The sequence below is a fragment of the Trichomycterus rosablanca genome, chromosome 7 (genome assembly GCF_030014385.1).
Source record: "Trichomycterus rosablanca isolate fTriRos1 chromosome 7, fTriRos1.hap1, whole genome shotgun sequence".
NCBI classification, from domain to species: domain Eukaryota; kingdom Metazoa; phylum Chordata; class Actinopteri; order Siluriformes; family Trichomycteridae; genus Trichomycterus; species Trichomycterus rosablanca.
The window spans coordinates 24,274,496-24,297,354 of NC_085994.1; the positions used below are offsets into that span (position 1 = coordinate 24,274,496).

Sequence of the window (22,859 nt, forward strand, 5' to 3'; positions counted from 1 at the left end):
TCTTTGCCATGAGGTGCCATGTTGAATATCCAGTGGCCAGTATGAGAGAATTGTACCCAAAACACCAAATTTAACAGCCCTGCTCCCCATTTACACCTGGGACCTTGACACATGACACCAGGGAGGGACAACGACACATTTGGGCACAATTTGGACATGTTCACTGTGGGGTGTACTCACTTATGTTGCCAGCTATTTAGACATTATTGGCTGTGTGTTGAGTTATTTTCAGAAGACAGTAAATCTACACTGCTATACAAGCTGTACACTGACTACTCTAAGTTATATCCAAGTTTCATGTCTATAGTGTTGTCCCATGAAAAGATATAATGAGATATTTGCAGAAATGTGAGGGGTGTACTCACTTTTGTGATACACTGTATATATATATATAATTTTTTTCAATTTGCTGGGGAGCTGTTAATGATTTTCAAAGCTATTTTTTGTAGCTGAGAGTTTGCTTATATTACTACAGCAATGATGGCTTGTCCAGAAATGATCACAGCACTCATTGTTGTTTATTTAATGGGTGCGCAGCATTATATTACGCTACCCCACTACTGCTGGAATCCAGGGTTTGAATCCACAGCTGTGCTACATACAGATATAATTGGCTATGTCTGAGCAGAGGGTGGTCGAGGCTCCACAATGGGTTGGCGTATTGTCTCAGGTGTGTTTTTTGACGTTGTGCCCTGTGATCCAGAGAAGTGGTAAAACATGAAAATGAAATAAAACATCTTACTGTCGTCATCATACAATGTTGGATGCATGCTAGTGTAAGGAATGCAAGTAATATCAACAGCTCTTCAGCTAGCTTTCATGCCATTCTTGTTCTATGATGAACATCTGATAATCTTTATTTTACTAGTGCAATAATGAAAGTTCTACAATCTTCATGAAATCTGGGTTATATAATTGTAATTGCAAAATCCAAGTATTTTAATCAAGATCAGACAAAGCTGTGTAATCATAGCAGTGTTTGAACTGCTTTCAAATGTGGCTCTGGATCAGATACATATGCTGTAAATGCTTAAAGAGTCATACTGTAACTCATGTGTTTTGTGTTTATATCGATTTACTGTGCATGCCATTATACAGTAGTGGTGATGTTATCCTAAATAGGTGTGTGGGTACGATTCACTGGGCTAAAGGTAGGAAACATGCCAGACAGATCGCCAGTCCATTACTGCGAAAACACACACACACACATACATTCACACCTAAGGGCAATTTGTACCTCCCATTGGACTCACTGCATGTTTTTGGACTGTGGGAGGAAACCCAAAGGAACCCCACACAGACGCTGGGAGAACATGCAATCTCCACATGATAATCAAACCAGATATCCAATACATGGCTGAGCCAGTATTATGAAACAAGGTTGTTCATGTAAGGGTTTTTATCCTTTTGTTCCTTTAAATGAAAACATCCACTCACATCTGTTGTCATTATTTAGTGTTGGATACTAGTCAGCCATGGCCAGCGATAGTTACAAAAGAGCAAAAGCTCTGCATCTGTAATGTTTTTTCCCCCAATTTTGCCTTAATTATTTGCAGCAGAGGAGCCGTTGATGGCCTTCAAAGCAAATATTGTTTTCTAGCTGATGGTTTGCTTATATTACTACATTATATGATGGATTGTCCAGAAAGTATTACAACACTTGTGTTGTGTAGAAACAGACTCAAACAAATCTGGATTGCATAATCGGTATTAAGGTGAAATCCTGGTAGTCAGAGTGAAATAATAATACAAATAATAATAATTATTATTATTATTAATAATAAAACACATTAAATTGATTTACTTTGTATTTAGGCCAGTGGCGGCTCCTGCCAAATCTCTCTAGGGGTTGGCAATTGTTGCGATGATGGCCAAGGTGACCCATTCAGTGGGTAAATTAAAGCTTAAATAATTAACATCTTAAGTCATCTGTCAGTTTGCCCTCACAAATAACTTTGAACATGGAGAGAGAGCAGCTTCACCATTAATCATAAAATTAAGTAAAGCCTTCACACTAACAATTTAATTCAGTCTTCATCAGATAGCATTTTATTTTAGGTGCAGCAGATCCAGAATAAAGATTGGCATCGGGGCTGATGTGCAATGAATAAAGAAGTACAATTAAACAGTTGGGGAGATACAATAAGTGCAATCACAATTCACAATTTAAAAATTACATTACTTACTTTTAATGTACTTGTATATGATTTCCCCCCCTTTGTAGATACTTGCTTGATGTTTAAATTTGGTCTGGGTGGCCCTAATTCTTTAGTTGCTAATTTATCCTGATTTCTATGACTGAATGGCATTTCCCTTAATGACACAATGGAGTTGCTCCGATCTGAGGTGATGGTAGTCATGGTGACGAGATGCGACACCAGGTTACGTGTGATGTAAGTGCGAGCCCTCCGGGAACCCATTCAGATTGTATTGCAGCGCCTGCAGTTTAAAAAAAGAGCCTTAACATGAGAGTCTATGAGAGCAATCCGGGACAATTTTCAGTCAGACTGAAATCGCCCCAAAAGGGGCGGTACTGTACGGAACACAACTCGACGCTGATTGGACTACGATATTCAAAGGCAAGACAGACCAGAACAGTCACAGCTGTGATAGAAAAATTTCTTCCCTTTCGCCCTTTGGTGGTGCATCGCCCGATCGCCCTACGGAACGAGCCGCCCCTGATTTAGACCTTCCCCATAGGACTTCCATACCTCATACTAAAATATGGGTGCTCAACAGGGACCAGAGAACATACAGTTTTCACTATCACACCTTTTAAACCACAGCAAAGCCCCTCCACACCTCCAGACTACAAGTGCCACGTTTAACTGGTGTTATATTGTTCATTTCATGAAAATGCTCTATTTGTTACATTTAGATGAGACCATTATTCTAAAAGTTCCAGTGTGATTGGTCTACCCATAGAATATCATCCCAAAAGATTTGGGTGCCATCCAAGTTTTTTTTAGATTCCAGACAAGTACTCTTGGTTTCTCTTGGTTAGCAGTGTTTTTTTCTTCACTTCCTCCCATAAATCACATTTATGTCTCTTTGGTATTACAGAGTCAGATGACTCTAGCCTAGCTAAGGCTAAAGACTTTAGCAGATCTTTAGTTTTTGTTTGTGTTTTTAACTTTAGAATAAATTCTGATTAGATTCTGATTTTTAAAAAGCCTTGCTGATAAATATAGTCTAATACACTGATTAGGCATAACATTATGACCACCTTCCTAATATTGTGTTGGTCCCACTTTTGCTGCCAAAACAGTAAACCCTGATCCGTCGACACATGGAGGCTGACCCCTTTCTATCGGAACCAGCATTTTCTTCTTCAGCAATTTGAGCTACAGTAGCTCGTCTGTTGCATCGGACCACACGGGCCAGCCTTCTCTCCCCACGTGCATCAATAAGCCTAGGGCACCCGTGACCCTGTCGCTGGTTTTTTCTTTGTTCCTTCCTTGGACCACTTTTGATATATACTGACCACTGCAGACCGGGAACCAGTGGCGGTTCTAGACCATGTGAGGTGGGGGGGCCAGGCAGGGGCCAGAGGCTATGTTAAAAGGGCCAATTACTTTCTGCCCAAATGTGCATTGTTGGCATTAAGAGGAAACAGTCGATATTCTGTAGAATTCAACATTTTATTTATGCAGTTTTCAGTCTAAAAACTTTGGTGTGCAGCTTTGTCGTCGTGTGTTCGCAAGAGTGAGGTGACTCACTCATTCGGGGGGCCGTAGGGGGGGCCAAGCTGGTTGTCACAGGGGCACTGGCCCCCGCTGCCCCCCCAGTCTTCTAGCTATAACAATTTGGCCTTCGTCAAACTCGCTCAAATCCTTTCGCTTGTTCATTTTTCCTGCTTCTAACACATCAACTTTGAGGATAAAATGTTCACTTGATGCCTAATATACCCTACCCACTGTTATTCACTTCACCTGTCAGTGGTCATAACGTTATGTCTGGTTGGTGTATTTGGCTAACCAGTCGAGTGTGAATTGGTTAAAGTGTGTGTGTGTGTGTGTGTGTAGTGTAGTGTGCGTGTTGAGGGGGGGGGGGGGGGGGGGGGGTTCAAAAGCCTGTTTGGGAAATGAAATAGCAGTAGTCCAAAAGGAAACAGATTAGATTACAATTTTAAGTGGTTTAAAGGATTAAATTACTGATTGCATCTCTAGCTGTGTAATTTGTAATCAGAATCGGATTACGTTTCCTCAGTCATTTACCCAGCGCTGTTAATTATGCATGTGGATTGTGCACATTATTGATTTCGGGACTGCACCTGCAGGTTTTTTTTCTCTACTAATGGTAGATAACTGTAAATGGAAATGTGTAACGTTTTAGGAAGTAGGGTGAGATACAATGTAATGTATTGTGAACAAATCATATCATATGACAAATCATAAAGTCAAAGATTTACTAACATAGGAAATAGCAGTAAGGAAAAACTTGGCTGGAATGGTTAACACAGCAGGGAAATCCTCCACATCAAACTATCACTCTGACAGTTCGCCTCGAGGGTCGCTACATTCACATGGTCAGATTTCCCCCACTGATGAGGTCATTACACCCACAGCTCTGTGATTGACACAGTAGTTAAGGTGACCTAGACATGCTAGTGATGTGTTGTTTTAATGCAGCGGGGCTTCACGTAGTCCCCAAGTCAACACACATACACACACACACATACATACACACAGTGATCACACTGTGTGTACTCGATCTCTGTTGCAGATTTACCCAGACCAGGTTTTAAACAAACAACTTAAGGAAATCCTAGATGTTGAATTGCTACTCTGTACCAATACAGCCACTGAACACATTACAGTTGGCCTGTGGCTATGTTTAATATTTTCCAGCCCCTCATCAGTGTATATGTGAGTGTGTGTGTGTGTGTGTGTGTGTGTGGAGGGAGGGGGGTCCTTCCTGTCAATCAGCAAATATAGTTACCACCTGGCCAAATAAAGTAGCACTGAGCACCTGTATGTGTGTGTGTGTGTGTGTGTGTGTGTGTGTGTCTTTGCTCTTGTGCATTGCTAAATTACACTACCATTCACCTACTAGCAGCTGTGTAAATGTACATTTAGGACACACGTCATTAAATCGAAATAAGTCTTCATTTCACGGTAGTAAAACAAATACCCAAGCCTCCGTTTAACATAAATAAGGGATGTTCAAAAAGTTTCCACACTTTTATATTTTGGATGGAAGCGGTGAGGGTGGGAGGAGTAGTAATTGGTCTTGTCTGAGAGACTGAGAGAGCTTATAGTCCGGATTAAGCATCATCTGATTTACACCTTTTGGACCGCTCAAGAAGCTGTTAGGGGAGGAAGATGTTTATGTGATGATGATATAAAAGCAGCGGTGCATCAGTGGCTACAAGCCACAATGATGTATTCTGTTTTTAAAATAGTTTTAAAATAGTGTTAATATATAATTGTGATGTCATCGGTAAAATACGCTAGCACACCAGAGTTGGGTTTTCGAATACATCGTATCGAAAATCAGCTCTGCCACCCGGCTGGGCTGGGCAGCTGCATGAACAACGATAGGCTGTTGTTCATAGGGGTTAGGGGCAAGCCAGATCATGGGTCCTCATAACTGGTGCAATTACGACCCCTGCTGGCTGATTGAGAGCACCTGCACAGAGCTGAGGAATAATGCTGATCAGAGTGTGGCTCTCCGTACACAGTGCTGATCGGTATAAATGAACTCGACTCGTGCAGGTGAAAAATACAGTCTATACTGAGCACGTGTCGGAGGGGGCGTGTGTAGGTTGAGAATCGTCCTCAGTCAGCGGTGGAGGGTTGAATCAGTGCAGGATGCAATCAGCGTATTCTGGATTATGTATGCCTGCACCATAGGGTGTAGCTGTCATGTAAAATTGCACTGTCAAATTAACCATACAAAGCAACGGTTGGACTTGTGATATGCACCAGATGATATGCACCATAGCATCATGGATTCCCCAGTATATTGACCACAATACTTAACTCAGCAGAAATTGTAGGTAGAAATTGTAGAAAATATCATGTGGGCTCATTTATCTTAGTATAGGGGTGGTACAGTGGCTCAGTGGGTAGCACTGTCCCCTTACAGCAAGAAGGTCCTGGGTTCAAATCACAGGTGAAGCGATCTGGGTCCTTTCTGTGTGGAATTGGCACATTCTCCCTGTGTCCGCGTGGGTTTCCTCAGGAGCTCCGGTTTACAATGGTCCATAGACATGCAAGTGAGGTGAATTAGAGATAGAAAATTGTCCGTGGCTGTGTTTGGGATTAAAAACGTGAACTGATGAATCTTGTGTAATGAGTAATTACCTGTCCTGTGATGAATGTAACCAAAGGGTGTGAAACATGACGTTAAAATCCTAATAAATAAATAATTATCACAGTATATTAACTTTGTATTGCTCCAGGGTCCAAGTTTTGTGCTTCTTACTCCAGATTATGCCTTTTTAATTGAATCTTGATGAATAATTTTAATATATAATATTCAAGCATACTGGTTCTCTTGGGTGTTTTAGGTTGGTGTGTGAGACCGGGCCTACGTCAAACGTCTTTACCAACAAGGTTGAAGTGAAAGTGAGCGGAAATGGTGTTGGATATTCGAGGGAGGCCTTTTCCTATGTGGTAAGTACCCTCTATTTATCACTATAGCTCTCTTAATGATAACACCTTCTGTGTCTGTCATTATTTTTTACAATGCCTGGAACCAACGCATTTACTTTTTGAAGGACCAGTTTCCAGGCATTCAATCCATCATGTGTAAATCAAATGGATGGTGACTTAATAAATGGAATATAAAAGTATTAACCACTAAAGAAAGTAAAAAGAAAAATACCCTATGTAGCTGAATGTATGTAGACACCGTTTGAGAGTGATTGAGTTACATTTATGGCATTTAGCAGACGCTTTTATCCAAAGCGACTCACAGTACTGTGACAGTATACTGTCTAAGCAATTGAGGGTTAACAGTGGCAACCTGGCAGTGGTGGGGCTTGAACCGGCAACCTTTTGATTGCTAGTCCAGTACCTTAACCGCTAGGCTGCCTACAGGTCAGGTGTTCATACACATCCTGTGGTAAAAGGTAAAGAAAATCTCACACACTCACTCACTGTCTTAACCACTTATTCAATTAGGGTCGTATGCTGGAGCTTATCCCAGCTTTTCAATGGGTGCAAGGCACACAGTAACACCCTGGACGGGGCACCAGTCCATCGCAGGGCAGACACACACACAACCATAGGGCAATTCACTGTCTCCAATTAACCTGACTGCATGTTTTTGGACTGTGCTCCCTGAGGAAACCCACACAGACATGGGGAGAACATGCAAACCGCACAGAATAGACCCGGACCGCTTCGCCTGGGGATCGAACCCAGGACCTTCTTGCTGTGAGGCGACAGTGCTACCCATCGAGCCATCGTGCCGCCCTTGTAGAAAATCTACTAAATACAATTAATTATATGATCTTGTTGTCATGGCAACAGTTTATAAGGCACCCATGTTCAAGCATGACTGCGCCCCGTCTGTAAAAACACACGCTGCAACCGCAGCTGGATCTCGAGTACGTCTTATCGAATCCAGCTCTGCCTCACCGACCGAGGCTGAGTGGCTATACGAACAACGATTGGCCTGGTGTTCGGATAGGCGGGACTAAGGTCGGAAGTGGGTCTCTCTCTGTCAGAATGGTGCGGTTACGACCTCTGCTGGCTGATTAGAGGCGCCTTCACGGAGATGAGGAAGGAGTGCTCTTAGAGTGTGTCTCTCCGCACGCAACACTAGGTGGCACCACACTCGTCAATGTGTGGGTGGGCAAGATGCATACGGCTTGCTGCTCAAGTGTCGGAGGGGATGTGGGTTAGCTTCAATCTCCTCGGACAGGGCAGGGATCGGCAATGGCAGAGAGGATGCGTGATGCAAATTGGGCAATTGGACGCGCTAAAGGGGGAGAAAAAGGGAGAAAATTATTTGCTTTGATGATTTTGGTGTGGGACAAGACATGACAAGACATGATTAAATTTTTTAAACAAATCCCCTCCTGTTTGTTCCCCTTCCAAGCGCATGGTCAACTGTCCACATACTTTTAGCCGTACTGCTTAGAAGCCTCTTAATTTATTCATGAACATTGAGAGAACCTTGTTACATAGAACTACATCTGAACTGATTATAGCTTTGCTACTTGATGGGAAACATTCTCCCTGTCACTCTCTCTCTCTCTCTCTCTCTCTCTCTCTCTCTCTCTCTCTCTCTCTCTCTCTCTCTCTCTCTCTCTCTCTCTGACTTTCTCTGGCTGTCTGGCTCTGCATGTGTTTAGCATAGTGTGTGAGAGCTTCCACTGTGCATCTTGAAAGCTAACAGATGCTGGTTACATTCAGGCATGTGGGCATGTTGGAATCATCACCCAACTGAAAATAATAACAATAAAAAAAAAAAATACAGGGAGTGTGTGTAATGGATGCAAGGAAACACAGATCTCCTCGGCTCTCCCTGTACAAGCGCTTGTGTCATCCTCAGGACCGCGCCAGCAAAAACAACATGAAACCTTTCCCCTTATTTTCATGTACAAAGGTTCCCAAGTAACATGTGGAAATTCCCAAACTGGATAAAAAAAAAGCTGATTCCAAATCAGTTCGACTTTGTTTTTGCTTGCTTTGTCTGATCCCAGATCAGAATTGCCCATTTGTGTCATGCTTCCTCTCCACTAATGCCAGCCTTGGCCCTGATTGAGGAGAACGAAGCTAACCCACGCCCCCTCCGACATGTGGGCAGCAGCCGTATGCATTTTGTCACCCACCCCAGACGAGATCAGCTGCGGATCAGCTCTGTGTACGAAGCCTGTATAATGTAAGTCGCTTTGGATAAAAGCGTCTGCTAAATGCTGAAAATGTAAATGGACATTCACATTTTGAGGACCAGTGCTCCCCCTTTTTAGTCTATTTAATTGAGGTTCCACTGTATTACATATGAAGGGAATAACTGACTCTCATGGGCTAATCAAAAGTACAACCATTCTTAGTGCATGACGCCATCAAATCAAGAATCAAAGTTTATTCATGAATGAAATCAGGTAACTATCATGATCACTTAACTGGATTGCTGTGCTTTTTTGGAAATTCACCCCCAGTTTAGTCTTTACTTCTGTATAATGAAAAGAGATGGAGTTTCTATTCCCCTGTGTGCTGAAACATTTCAACATTTCAAATGTAGGCTGGTGGCTGGTGAGTCATCTTGTGTTTCACCACATTAACGTGCTGAATGGGCACAAGTCATGTGTGTTATTGTATGTGTAAGAGCTAAACGCATGATAAATAAAGCTACTCGTGATCCGCTAAACTTGTGATCGTACGTGTGTTTGCCATATGCTTATATGCTAAGATGCAGCGGGTAAGAGCTACAAAGAGAAACTAGGAGAGAGAGAATAGAGATAGGCAGGGGAAGTCGGAAAACCCACACTCCAAGAGAAAGGAAAAAGAGAAAGGGGTGCGAGCCTCCAAACCTCCTTCCAATTCCTAAACACTTTACCTAACCCAGGAAACATCTGCCCCTTAGTAACAACCCCCCAACCAAACACATACACACACACTTACACACTCCTGTGCTTTCAGATATTTTACATCAAGTTTGTTTTTACATCCCACACACACACACATTCACACAGCACACCCTAATGCATAAAGACAAAGGAGCAGAAAGTCCCCAACTCAGGCCTCAAAACACTTGACCCCACACAACCTCACTCAAGCACTTAAGTACACACTTACAGGAAGTGATGTCATTCATCTATTCACTTGTCCCTCAAGTTTAAATAGGGCCTGGTGAATGTTTGTGGGGTTATCTGAACTCTTTCTCTTTTGAATTGTGTGTGTGTGTGTGTGTGTGTGTGCATGCCAGGTTAAGGTGGTACTTGCCCATGTACACTCCTGATGTAAGTCACACTCATTTTAAGCAGCAAGACCAGCAAAATTATAAAGATATATTATTTGTGTTTGGGATTAAAGTGATGCACACACACACACACACAGAATACTGTGTAATACTATGTAATTGCACCTCTCCAGGGATGTTACACAAAATCTGTGTAATTAGAAATCTCAGCTCTTGGCATTTTAATTTATATTGTTCATGTTTCATTGTCCATGTTTAATTTTTTTAATTCTCTTCATCTTGCCATTTTAAATGACCTTTTTTTTCTTTTCTGCTTCACTCTAACCAAAATTGACTAGGCATGCAATTATTTCATTTTGATTTACTCTTATTACAATACTGATATAAGAGCTAGTAAAAGTATCCACTTATACCTGATGTTGATTCAATACTAAACATGTTTATACATACAAAATAATCTAACAACATGGACTAGCTGTGACATGCCCACCTGTTGTGTCCACGTTGTCCGGCAGTGGGAATGGTGGCGCATATTAAATGGTAGCACTTTGTTTTTAAAACTGCACTTCAGGCACCCAAGCGGTGCAGTGGAATAATCCACTAGCACACCTGCTCCGAGATTTGAATCAGCTCTGCTATCGGTCGGCTGGGCACCCTCTAGCAGGCACAGTTGTCTAATGCCTTCAGCAGACAAAATTGGCTTCAGTTCTGCTGGGTGGTAAAAACCGTACTAAGGGGTGGGGTTATCAACACTGCGTAAGGACCCTGTACAGAAAGTGAAGAAGCGCAGAGATTGGGCGTGGCTCTCAGTACGTGAAGCCGACCTTACACGCAAATCCACTGAAGTATGGGAGAATAAGAAGGGATTGGTGGACTGCACACACGTCGGAGGGAGTGTGTGTCCGGCAGTGGGAATGGTGGCACATATTAAATGGTAGCACTTCCTATTAAAACTGCTCTTCAGGCACCCAAGCGGTGCAGTGGAATAATCCACTAGCACACCAGCTCCGAGATTTAAATCAGCTCTGCTACCGGTCGGCTGGGCACCCTCTAGCAGGCACAGTTGTCTAATGCCTTCAGCAGACAAAATTGGCTTTAGTTCTGCTGGGTGGAAAAGACCGTACTAAGGGGTGGGGTTATCAACGCCGTGTAAGGACCCTGTACAGAAAGTGAAGAAGCTCAGAGATTGGGGCATGTCTCTCAGTACGCACAAATCCACTGATGTTTGGGAGAATAAGAAGGGATTGGTGGACTGCACACATCGGAGGGAGTGTGTGACAGGCAAATATACACCCTCTATGGACTCCCCAGCAGCAGATTAAAAAATACACAAAAAACTGCACTTCAAAGGCATTCTCTGTGCCTAATAAACCATGACACCTTTCACCTAAGTTGAGATCAGCTTATTGCTAGGTTCTCTTGTTTCCTGCCTGTTTTGTGTCTCTTTGTTGGTTTGTTAGACAGACTACTTGTGTATTTTGTCAGCATTCCTGTGAGTAGCCGTCGTGAGAAAACCATCCTGGATGTGGTGGTATGCCAGCTTTATTGTGCTTTTTGCCGACATTTCTGGGTCACTGATGTCCAGTGGTGGTGTAGCAGCCATATTTTTAACTGACACTGGCACTTGGGTTGAGCACTTGGGTTGTAGCTTGTTGGTATATTGAGTAGCTGGCCAAGCCCAGCTTCAGGTTGGGGTTTGTGATTTGGTTGCATTCTGTGTTTATTTATTTTAGTACATTGTTCATTCATTTTGCCTTTATTGTCCTCCTTTTTGTGGTTGTTTAGCCATAGTATTGTTCTGTCATACAAAAAAGATATACTGCATAGACACATGACTCAGTATTGTCCCTAAAATTGGTAAATATTATAATTACTGTGTATATTATTCCATAAAATTCCAGTGCTAAGGTGGCAACATTTCTGCTTTTAAGTAAACTAAGTTTTAAGAAAGTCAATATAACAACTATTTAAAGAAACATTATATACAGGTGCTGTGTCCTAAACCACATACTACACACCACGTTATACTTAAGCAATAGAACATGAGAGGGAGTGTGTTATCTCCTTCGGTTCGTGCCTGCGACCAAATCACAGCCGTGATGTTATTTGCGATAACACACGACCTCAAGTGTTCTATTGCTTTTATACAACAGTTTTTACAAAATAAAGAAAGAAAATAAATCAAAGAAGCCCTGAATTTTATATTAAATATGCTTTAATATTGACTATATCTTCCGCCAAAAAGTAGTTCCACAACGAATATAAAGTTTAACACTACAAAGCAAACATCCAAAGTTGCAAAAACTCATTTTAGGGAGGTAAGAACAAGAAGAAGAAGAAGGCAAGAACCTCCGAAGGGAAAAAAAGAAATAAAAAACCTCTCCCACACACCAAAGGATATGGGTGATAACAGAACTCTTAGGAGCTGCTAACTGGGCTATTAAGCTAACTGTTCGCGTTACAAACACATTAAAGTTTCCTACACAGTGCACTAGATTGTGCATTAGATCACGGATTTATGTTCCCTACATAGTGCACTAGATTGTGTATCAGATCGCGGATTTATGTTCCCTACATAGTGCACTAGATTGTATATCAGATAACGGATTTAAAACGCGATCGGGAATAAAGTCTGTGTCGCCTGCGTGCGCGTTTGTGTGCACAAAGCTTGTCGTTACTGGCAACGCGTCAGCGTAGTAATACGGTTGTGGTGTGAAAAGACCGTGCTGTTATCACGAATATCAGCACGGTTAGAACGCTTCTCAACCAATCAGATTGTAAGGTCGGAACTAACTGTTGTATAATAACATAGTAACAACAACAGTAGTTTTGTATGAATGTGTCAGTATTGTATAACAGTACCATGTTGTCTGAGGGGCAGCCAGAGATTCAGTGGTGTTTTCCTAGATGCACAGATATTAAAAAGCTTAAACAAATTAAACTAGTTAAATAATCTAGTTAATTATCTCACAATATTACAGCCCAATGGCTTAAATCAATCAATATTTATCCTAAATTGAAATGCATTTGAATGCCAAGTTACAGGTGAGACAGAATACATTTATTTGATTATTTATTTATATAATTATTCAGCCTTAAAGCAGCTGTTATTAATTACAAATAAGTGATTATAATTTATTATTTTATTATTATTAATCTCTTTACTCTATACTGTATATTACATTGACTAGGCATAACATTATGACCAAACAGCCCTGCAACTGCGACGCACTGTGTATTCTGACACCTTTCTACCAGAACCAGCATTAACTTCTTCAGCAATTCGAGCTACAGCAGCTCGTCTGTTGGATCAGACCACATGGGCCAGCCTTCACTCCCCACGTGCATCAATGAGCCTTGGTCACCCATGACCCTGTCGCCTGTTTACCACTGTTCCTTCCATGGACCACTTTTGATAGATACTGACCACTGCAGACTGGGAACACCGCACAAGAGCTGCAGTTTTGGAGATGCTCTGACCCAGTCGTCTAGCCATCACAATTTGGCCCTTGTTAAACTCGCTCAAATGCTTATGGTTCATTTTTCCTGCTTCTAACACATCAAGTTTGAGGATAAAATGTTCACTTGCTGCCTAATATATCACACCCACTAACAGGTGCCGTGATGAAGAGATAATCAGTGTTATTCACTTCACCTGTCAGTGGTAATAATGTTGGGTTGGTGTATATATTGTACTCTATTCAGCCAAGCTGTACCTTGTTTTTTTCTGCTAGTTCTGCTTTTCAAAAGGTACACATGATCTAATTCAAATCATTCCTGTACTCCACAGGAACCCAGGCTGAATGATCTCACACCCAGGCAAGGCCCAATCGCTGGAGGAACACGACTTACCATCCAAGGGGCTTCACTCGAGGCTGGATCTGAAGTAAGAGTAAAGGTTAACGCCACTCAGGACTGTATAATTGACAGGTAAGTGAACACTGAGAAGGACGTGTTATAATGAATGAGTTTAAAAAAGCCTCTCCTCGGATGCAATCGGGTATCCCTCACCAGCGAAAGACAAATTGAGTGCGCTAAATCTGGAGGGAAATGGGGAGAAAATGCATATATATATATATATATATGGGTGAAAGACGAATAGGGTGTTCCAAGTACCAAAAAAATAAAATGGTTAAATTGTATAATTTTTTCATTTAATATTGTGCACAAATGTGTCACCTATGTAAATATGTATTTTTTTTCTCAGCATTTTGCTTATTTGATAATTTGTGTTGTTGACACACAACAAGGGCACAAAAATGTCATTCAGTGCAACGACTAATTTATGAAAAAATACACACACAAGGAACAATCTTAGCCATTTCAAATTTATAAGTTTAGTATATCTCTTACAAAAGATTTAAATCCTCAGAAGAAACTGTACTTACTCTGTTTTAAATTTTCTGTGCATTGTTTGTACTCTAATGCGTCTTGGGATTTTGTTTATTTGTATACAAGACGTTTTTGCTACACATTCTATTCTATTTGAAACCCAATCAAACTCCGTTTTCTATGAAGCAGGCCTGGATTCTCTTGCATTCACATGAAAAAAATATATAATAATTACTTATTACAGTTGTTTTAAGCAAATGTTTTTGTTGCACTGTATGATGATTTTATGTTGCACTGAATGACATACTCCAAATTATCCTGTTACATCAGAATATTCATGACTTAATTTGTTTTTAAGTTCTTTATTGATTAAAGTAGCAGTAGTAGAATGAAATTATGCCACACCAGTGGCAAGTATGTGTTATAATATTACTACATCATGAAAAAAGTAAGGCAATGAAAAACATAGCTAATGAAGCCATCATAACAACTTGTAAGGCACCAGAACAGTGTGGAAGTGTGGAATTTGTGTCATAACACATGAAAAAGTTGCTGCAGTAAATCTAAATTCATTCAGCCGTGAAAACCATTTGAAGTCGCATTTTATTTCATGAACTGAACAAATGTCTTTTGTTGTTAACCTTGAGGTTCTTGCTGTACATGGCTTTGGTTCTGCGATTATGATTTTGACATCAGACTTAAGGTAGTAAATTTCTTCAGGTGGATTTGGCCACACAAAGGAATTTCTGTTTCAATTTTGTAGCATGCAGCTAACTTGCACCTCATCTCCTACAGACAGCAGTACCTGCCCAACGAATGGCAGGTCATCATACTTGACAATAACAAAATCTCAGGGACCACTTCATCAAAAACATAATTATTAATATTCATTGTAATTACTGCTCTTATTAAGGAAGACTAGAATGGAAAAAAGTGGTTTTAATATTTAAAAATAATTTTAAAACATTATAAAGTCAGTATAACAATGTCATTGTCAATTTAGTGCAACAGTGAAATTCTGTTGCACTGAATTACTGTTGTTGTACTGAATGACAGAAATTTTACTTTAGCACATTTTACAGTTATCCCAGTGGTTAGCAAGAGCTAACATTGACCTTAGCTCAAAGACATTTCTACACATATTCACATTTAAATGTTAATAACCTTGTTTGTTTACAAGATTAACCGTAATATTACGTTTTCTGTGTTGTACTGAATGACACTCAGTTTTGTTCTTTAATGTACTGTGTCAGTAAAAAGACATTTTTATCAAATAATGTTAAAATGCATTGACCTTTGTGTGTGCTGAAGGGTCCCCAGGTGTCTTCTTTTGTTGTTATAATTGGTCACATGACTGCAGTAGCTTGATTGCATATTAAAATAAGGCTTTTTATTAACGTTGTACTGAATGACAACTGAAGATTGGGAAAATGGGGACTGAAAGTGTCCTGAATATTATTAATATTAAAAAACACATCTGATTGAATATTATTTCATATGTCACACATGACATTTGTACAATTATGCCAAAGCAGTAAATTGTAAGTTTTACTTAAGATTAATTAGTTTTTTCTTAATGTTTTATTACTTAAAGAGGTAGGGGGACCGTTGCACTGAATGACATTTTGGGGGTTTCAAGTTTTTTTTTTTCAAAAATCATTTTCTGTAAGAATTACTTTAAGTTTCAGTAAACATGTACAAATGGAGTAGATTGAAGGTATATCCACTTATATTAATATAATTGTATATTATCTATCAAGTGGGGACACTAAAAAGTTACGTCTCGTCTTTGACCCATATATATATTACACACTGCCTGGCCAAAAAAAAGGTCACACACTCTAATATTTGGTTGGACCGCCTTTAGCTTTGATTACGGCATGCATTCGCTGTGGCATCGTTTCCACAAGCTTCTGCAATGTCACAACATTTATTTCTGTCCAGAGTTGCATTAATTTTTCCCCAAGATCTTGTATTGATGATGGGAGATTTGGACCACTGCGCAAAGTCTTCTCCAGCACATCCCAAAGATTCTCAATGGGGTTCAGGTCTGCACTCACAATTTGAGCCCGATGAATACTGGCATTTTCATCTTGGAATATGCCCGTGCCATCAGGAAAGAAAAAATCCATTGATGGAATAACCTGGTCGTTCAGTATATTTAGGTAGTCAGCTGACCTCATTCTTTGGCCACATAATGTTGCTAAACCTAGACCTGACCAACTGCAGCAACCCCAGATTATAGCACTGCCCCCACAGGCTTGTACGGTAGGCACTAGGCATGATGGGTGCATCACTTCAGCCGCCTCTCTTCTTACCCTGATGCGCCCATCACTCTGGAACAGGGTAAATCTGGACTCATCAGACCACATGACCTTCTTCCATTGCTCCAGAGTCCAATCTTTATGCTCCCTAGCTAATTGAAGCCGATTTTGCCGGTTAGCCTCACTGACAAGTGGTTTTCTTAAGGCTACACAGCTGTTTAGTCCCAATCCCTTAAGTTCCCTTTGCATTGTGCGTGTAGAAATGCTCTTACTTTCACTATTAAACATATCCCGGAGTTCTACTGTAGTTTTTCTACCATTTGATTTCACCAAAATCACCGATCAAGATCATTCAAAATGTTTTTCCGACCACATTCCTTCCTCGAAGATGATGTTTCCCCACTGTTCTTCCACTTTTTAATAATGCGTTGGACAGTTCTTAACCTGATTTGAGTAGTTTCAGCAATCTCTTTAGATGTTTTCTCTGCTTGATGCATGCCAATTATTTGACCCTTCTGAAACAGATGAACATCTTTTCAACGACCACAGGATGTGTCTTTCAACATGGTTGTTTAACAAATGAGAAGCTACTCACTGCATCAGTTAGGGTTAAATAACTTGTTGCCAGCTGAAACATAATCACCCATGCAGTAATCCAATGGGAGGCTCTTACCTATTTGCTTAGTTAAATCCAGGTGGTGACCTTTTTTTGGCCAGGCAGTGTATAAGCAATCTGACAATTTAAAAAATCTGTCTGATTGATTAAAAAAAAATCACAAAGTCACTTTAGTTTCTCTGAGATGTTCCCTGAATTCCCTCCGCGCAGTCTGCAGATTTATTGTCGACTAAAGTTCAAGCATGTGTGTGTAATGTGTTTTAAGTTAAAGATTAAAGAAGTGTAAGATTTAATGCTTGTCGTTCAGCACGGCTGGATTTTATAACCGTTTTCCATTCTGTAACAGTAAGATCATTGGCTGTTTTGGCTGTTTTCTTCTATTGTTTCACAGGCTGTCTAATGACATCATTGAGTGTGTCATGCCCCCCTCTGTGTCTGAACTGGTCGAGAACGTGACGGTGTGTGTCGCGTACGATGGATGGCCTTGTGAGAAAGATCTCAGCAGTATGTTTTTCTATGAAAAGAACCCTACCATCAGCAACATCAAACCTGACAAAAGCTTCCTTAGGTAGGACACGTGCCCCCCCCCCCCCCCCCCCCCCCCAAAGACACACACACACACACATACACTTACATTCTAACACATTTGTTTAATACAATCTGTCAACCAGCCACGATGAACATCCATAGATCACGTGTTTGTGTGTTTCAGTGGTGGGCGTGTCATCTCTGTGACTGGGAAAAGTTTTCATCTGGTTCAAACAGCTGAAATGGAAGTGGTGGGCATTGGCCAATCAGTAAGTCTTATTCTGACATTGTTTTTACTATCATCATAAAATACATGGCTCTATTACAGGGCGTCATGGTGGCATTATCCAAAGACCCTAAAGCCATTAGTAAAAAGAATCAAAGTGCGAATATGAAACAAATATGCAATTGTGTGGAATAACCGTCAAATCCACTCTTAAAGTGTCCACATACATCTATGTCTAGCTGTAATTTCCTCCTGTTTCAACTGGCCATTGTAGCCTAGTGGTTAAGGTACTGGACTAGTAATCAAAAGTTGGGCCCAATTTCAATAGTAAGAGAACTCATGACCAGTATAATTAAGTGAGGTTTAGTGTTACTATGTCTTCTATTTAATACATTAAACCATGTTAAGCTATTCTCACCATTTCTCAGCACCCTGAGCTATAACACAAGTTTAAAAGTGAAACAGGAGGAAATTACAGCTAGACATAGATGTATGTGGACACTTTAAGAGTGGATTTGACGGTTATTCCACACAATTGCATATTTGTTTCATATTCGCACTTTGATTCTTTTTACTAATGGCTTTAGGGTCAGGGTTACAGTGAATCAGGTGCCACCCAGAATCATATTGTCATAGTGTGGAAACACATCCAGGACAAGGTGGCAGTCCATTACAGGGCAACCATCATCTGCTCGATTATACAAGCTCCTGACAAGCCATCCTGGTCTTCCTGATGTCTTTTTCAATTTAGAATTCAGTAGTATTCTATAAATACTTATTAGATATTTATTATATATGATATATTTATTTGAATGAGCGTATTCAAATAAACAGAAATCATTTTTATACTTGTTTTTTATACTTTTTCATAGGTTTGTACAATTGTATCACCCAGTCTTATTACGTGCCACTCTCCTTCTGCCGGCCAATCACAACAAGCCATGGCTCAGTTCTACCTGAATGGGATTTTGTACAGAGGGAACGGTCACAGCTCCTCTGGGCTAGACTTTGACGAAGATGAGGAACCTCACGCTGGTCACTTCCAGTTTGAATATGTTGAAGACCCACAGTTTTACACCGCCAACAAGGAGAAACTTATCAAGCATCATCCTGGAGAACCTCTCACCCTCATTATCAATGTGAGTGCACATGTATCCATTATGGCTTAATGTATAAAATATATGGCTCTCTCCAAATGCTTTCAACTTTGAGGCAACTATTTGGGAAAGACCCTTTCCTCTTCCACCATGACTGTTCCCTTGTGCACAAAGACATAGTTTGATAAGTTTGGTGTCATTGGTAGATTTCAATCCCAATTAATACCTTCCAACATCACTCCAAAATCTTGTGGACAGCCTTTGAAGAGTGGAAGGGCCACCTACTGTTGGCATTAAAACCACCTCCTTGTTTCTACACTCACTGTCCATTTTATCAGCTCCACTTACCATATAGAAGCACTTTGTAGTTCTACAATTACTGACTGTAGTCCATCTGTTTCTCTACATGCTTTGTTAGCCCCCTTTCATTCTGTTCTTCAATGGTCAGGTCCCCCACAGGACCACCACAGAGCAGGTATTATTTAGGTGGTGGATCATTCTCAGCACTGCAGTGACACTGACATGGTGGTGGTGTGTTAGTGTGGGCTGTGCTGGTATGAGTGGATAAGACACAGCAGCACTGCTGTAGTTTTTAAACACCTCACTGTCACTGCTGGACTGAGAATAGTCCACCATCCAAAATTTCCAGCCAACAGTGCCTCGTGGGCAGCGTCCTGTGACCACTGATGAAGGTCTAGAAGATGACCGCAGCAATAGATGAGCGATCGTCTCTGACTTTACATCTACAGGGTGGACCAACTAGGTAGGAGTGTCTAATAGAGTGGACAGTGAGTGGACACAGTATTTAAAGCGCTGCTGTGTCTGATCCACTCATACCAGCACAACACACACTAACACACCACCACCATGTCAGTGTCACTGCAGTGCTGAGAATGATCCACCATCTAAATAATACCTGCTCTGTGGTGGTCCTGTGGGGGTCCTGACCATTGAAGAACAGCATGAAAGTGGGCTAACAACATATGTAGAGAAACAGATGGACTACAGTCAGTAATTGTAGAACTACAAAGTGCTTCTGTATGGTAAGTGCAGCTGATAAAATGGACAGTGAGTGTAGAAACAAGGAGGTGGTTTTAATGTTATGGATCATTGGTGTATTGTGTAATGATATAAATAATTGCCAAAACGATCTAAAATTAAAAAATGTAAGTTTGGGTAGCACAGCAATAGAACCCACCAGCCCACCAGTGCTCTGCTATCAACCGGCCTGGTAATTACACAACAACTGGCACACAACTGGCTATGTGTCTGTAAAGGGAGGGACTATGTCTGAAACAGGTGCAAGCGGCAGTGGAGTTGCAATCAGGAAACAACTAAAATAAATAAATGAAATACATAAAAAATGCAACAACACACCTAAAAAAATTGAAATAATATAAATTCGAAAGCTGCTTTAGTAAATTGCTGACACAAAGTCAATTAGTGAGTGCTAGATGCCATGCCCTGCTAAACGCGCCACCCAACTTGTTCTGCTGTGTGTTTGCATAATATGCCATCACGGCCACAAAAACAAATTAAAAGCATGCTGCTGGATACCAGCGCAAACTGCTTACCCATGCACACTCGTACCTACACACACTCACGCGTGCTGCAGGAAGTGGTAGAGACGTGTGGACCCGTGCGCCTGGACGCAGTCGGGATCTTGAGGAGCTCTGACAGGAAGCGGAGCAGGGCTCGGGGTGTTTATTTCCTGCAGAAGAATAGGGGGATGAGGATGGGAGGGAGGAAGGATGGAGCTGTGGATTCCAGCGGAGGTGCATCTGAGGTTTGGGACAGACAGGATGCACTTATTCAGCAGGGCAAATGGGCTTTGTGCTTTCTCCTTACTAAACAGCTGCTTTTAATGTGGTGTGGGGTTGCACAGGATAACTGTACTAAAGTATTGACTAAGTGAGGACCTTTATTTAAAAAATCTCGTGCTGTTAACCTACTTAGACAACAAGGCCAAGACAAGTGTGTTTACATTTAAAATAATCTAATTAAATTCATTTCATTTAGAAGTCCAGGTTTACAAATGGATGAGATTGTCTCAACCATAGAGACAAGGTCCATAGAGAGACAAGGTTCATAGAGACAAGGTTCATAGAGACAAGGTCAATAGAGACAAAGTTCATAGAGACAAGGTCCATAGAGACAAGGTCCATACAGAGACAAGGTCTTTAAAAAAACATATAAAGACAAAGTCCATATTGAGACAAAGTCCATAGAGACGAGTTACATAGAGACAAGGGTTCATAGAGCCAAGGTCCCTTTAGTGACGAGTTACATAGAGACAAGGTCCATATAGAGACAAGGTCCATAAAGAGACATGGTCCATATAGAGACAAGGTCTATATAGAAACATGGTCCATATAGAGACAAGGTCTATATAAAAACATGGTCCATATAGAGACAAGTTCCATATAGAGACAAGGTCTATATAAAAACATGGTCCATATAGAGACAAGGTCTATACAGAAACATGGTCCATATAGAGACAAGTTCCATATAGAGACAAGGTCTATATAAAAACATGGTCCATATAGAGACAAGGTCTATATAGAAACATGGTCCATATAGAGACACAGTCCATATTGAGACAAGGTCCATACAGAGACAAGGTCTTTATAAAAACATGGTCCATATAAAGACAAAGTCCATATTGAGACAAAGTCCATAGAGACGAGTTACATAGAGACAAGGGTCCATAGAGACAAGGTCCATTTAGTGACGAGTTACATAGAGACAAGGTCCATATAGAGACAAGGTCCATAAAGAGACAAGGTCTATATAGAGACAAGGTCTATATAGAAACATGGTCCATATAGAGACAAGTTCCATATAGAGACAAGGTCTATATAAAAACATGGTCCTTATAGAGACAAGGTCTATATAGAAACATGGTCCATATAGAGACAAGTTCCATATAGAGACAAGGTCTATATAAAAACATGGTCCTTATAGAGACAAGGTCTATATAGAAACATGGTCCATATAGAGACAAAGTCTATAGAGACGAGTTACAGAGACAAGGTCCATATAGAGACAAGGTCCATATAGAGACAAGGTTCATAGAGACAAGGTCCCTATAGAGACAAAGTCCATATTGAGACAAAGTCCATAGAGATGAGTTACATAGAGACAAGGTCCATTTAGTGACAAGTTACATAGAGACAAGGTCCATAGAGATAAGGTCCATAGAGACTGTCCATTTAGAGACAAGTTACATAGAGAGAAGGTCCATATAGACAAAGTCTATATAGAGACATGGTCTATAGAGACATGGTCTATAGAGACAAAGTCCATAATGAGACAAAGTCCATAGAGACAAGGTCCATTTAGTGACGAGTTACATAGAGACAAGGTCCATAGATATAAGGTCCATTCAGAGACAAGTTACATAGAGAGAAGGTCCATATAGAGACACGGTTCATAGGGACAAGGTCCATAGAGAGACAAAGTCCATATAGAGACAATGTTCATTTACATTTACATTTTCAGCATTTAGCACATGCTTTTATCTAAAGCGACTTACACGATGAGCTGAACACGATGAGCAATTGAGGGTCCTTGCTCAGGGGTCCCTGAGCTCAGGGGTCCTTGCTCAGGGACCCAACAGTGGCAACTTGGTGGTGGCGGGGCTTGAACCGGCAACCTTCTGTTTACTAGTCCAGTACCTTAACCACTGAGCTATCACTGGTTCATAGAGACAAGGTCCATATAGAGACATAGTCTATAGAGACAAAGTCCAAATTGAGACAAAGTCCATAGAGACGAGTTACGTAGAGACAAGGTCCATAGAGACAGTCCATTCAGAGACAAGTTACATAGAGAGAAGGTCTATAGAGACACGGCCCATAGAGACAAGGTTTATAAAGACAACCTTCATAGAGTCACTGCTCATAGACACAACATTC

At 40.8% G+C, this 22,859-nt stretch overlaps 1 protein-coding gene across 1 annotated transcript in view; it reads left to right on the plus strand.

Annotated features, from left to right (window-relative positions):
- Window positions 1–22,859, plus strand: part of plxnd1 (plexin D1) — a 183,804-nt gene that overhangs the window by 91,512 nt on the left and 69,433 nt on the right. Inside the window, exons 14-18 of the mRNA XM_062999159.1 lie at window positions 6,515–6,620; window positions 13,670–13,809; window positions 17,483–17,659; window positions 17,804–17,888; window positions 18,718–18,984. Of these exons, the coding sequence (XP_062855229.1) occupies window positions 6,515–6,620; window positions 13,670–13,809; window positions 17,483–17,659; window positions 17,804–17,888; window positions 18,718–18,984 (775 nt within the window). The remainder of the gene's footprint in view (window positions 1–6,514; window positions 6,621–13,669; window positions 13,810–17,482; window positions 17,660–17,803; window positions 17,889–18,717; window positions 18,985–22,859) is intronic.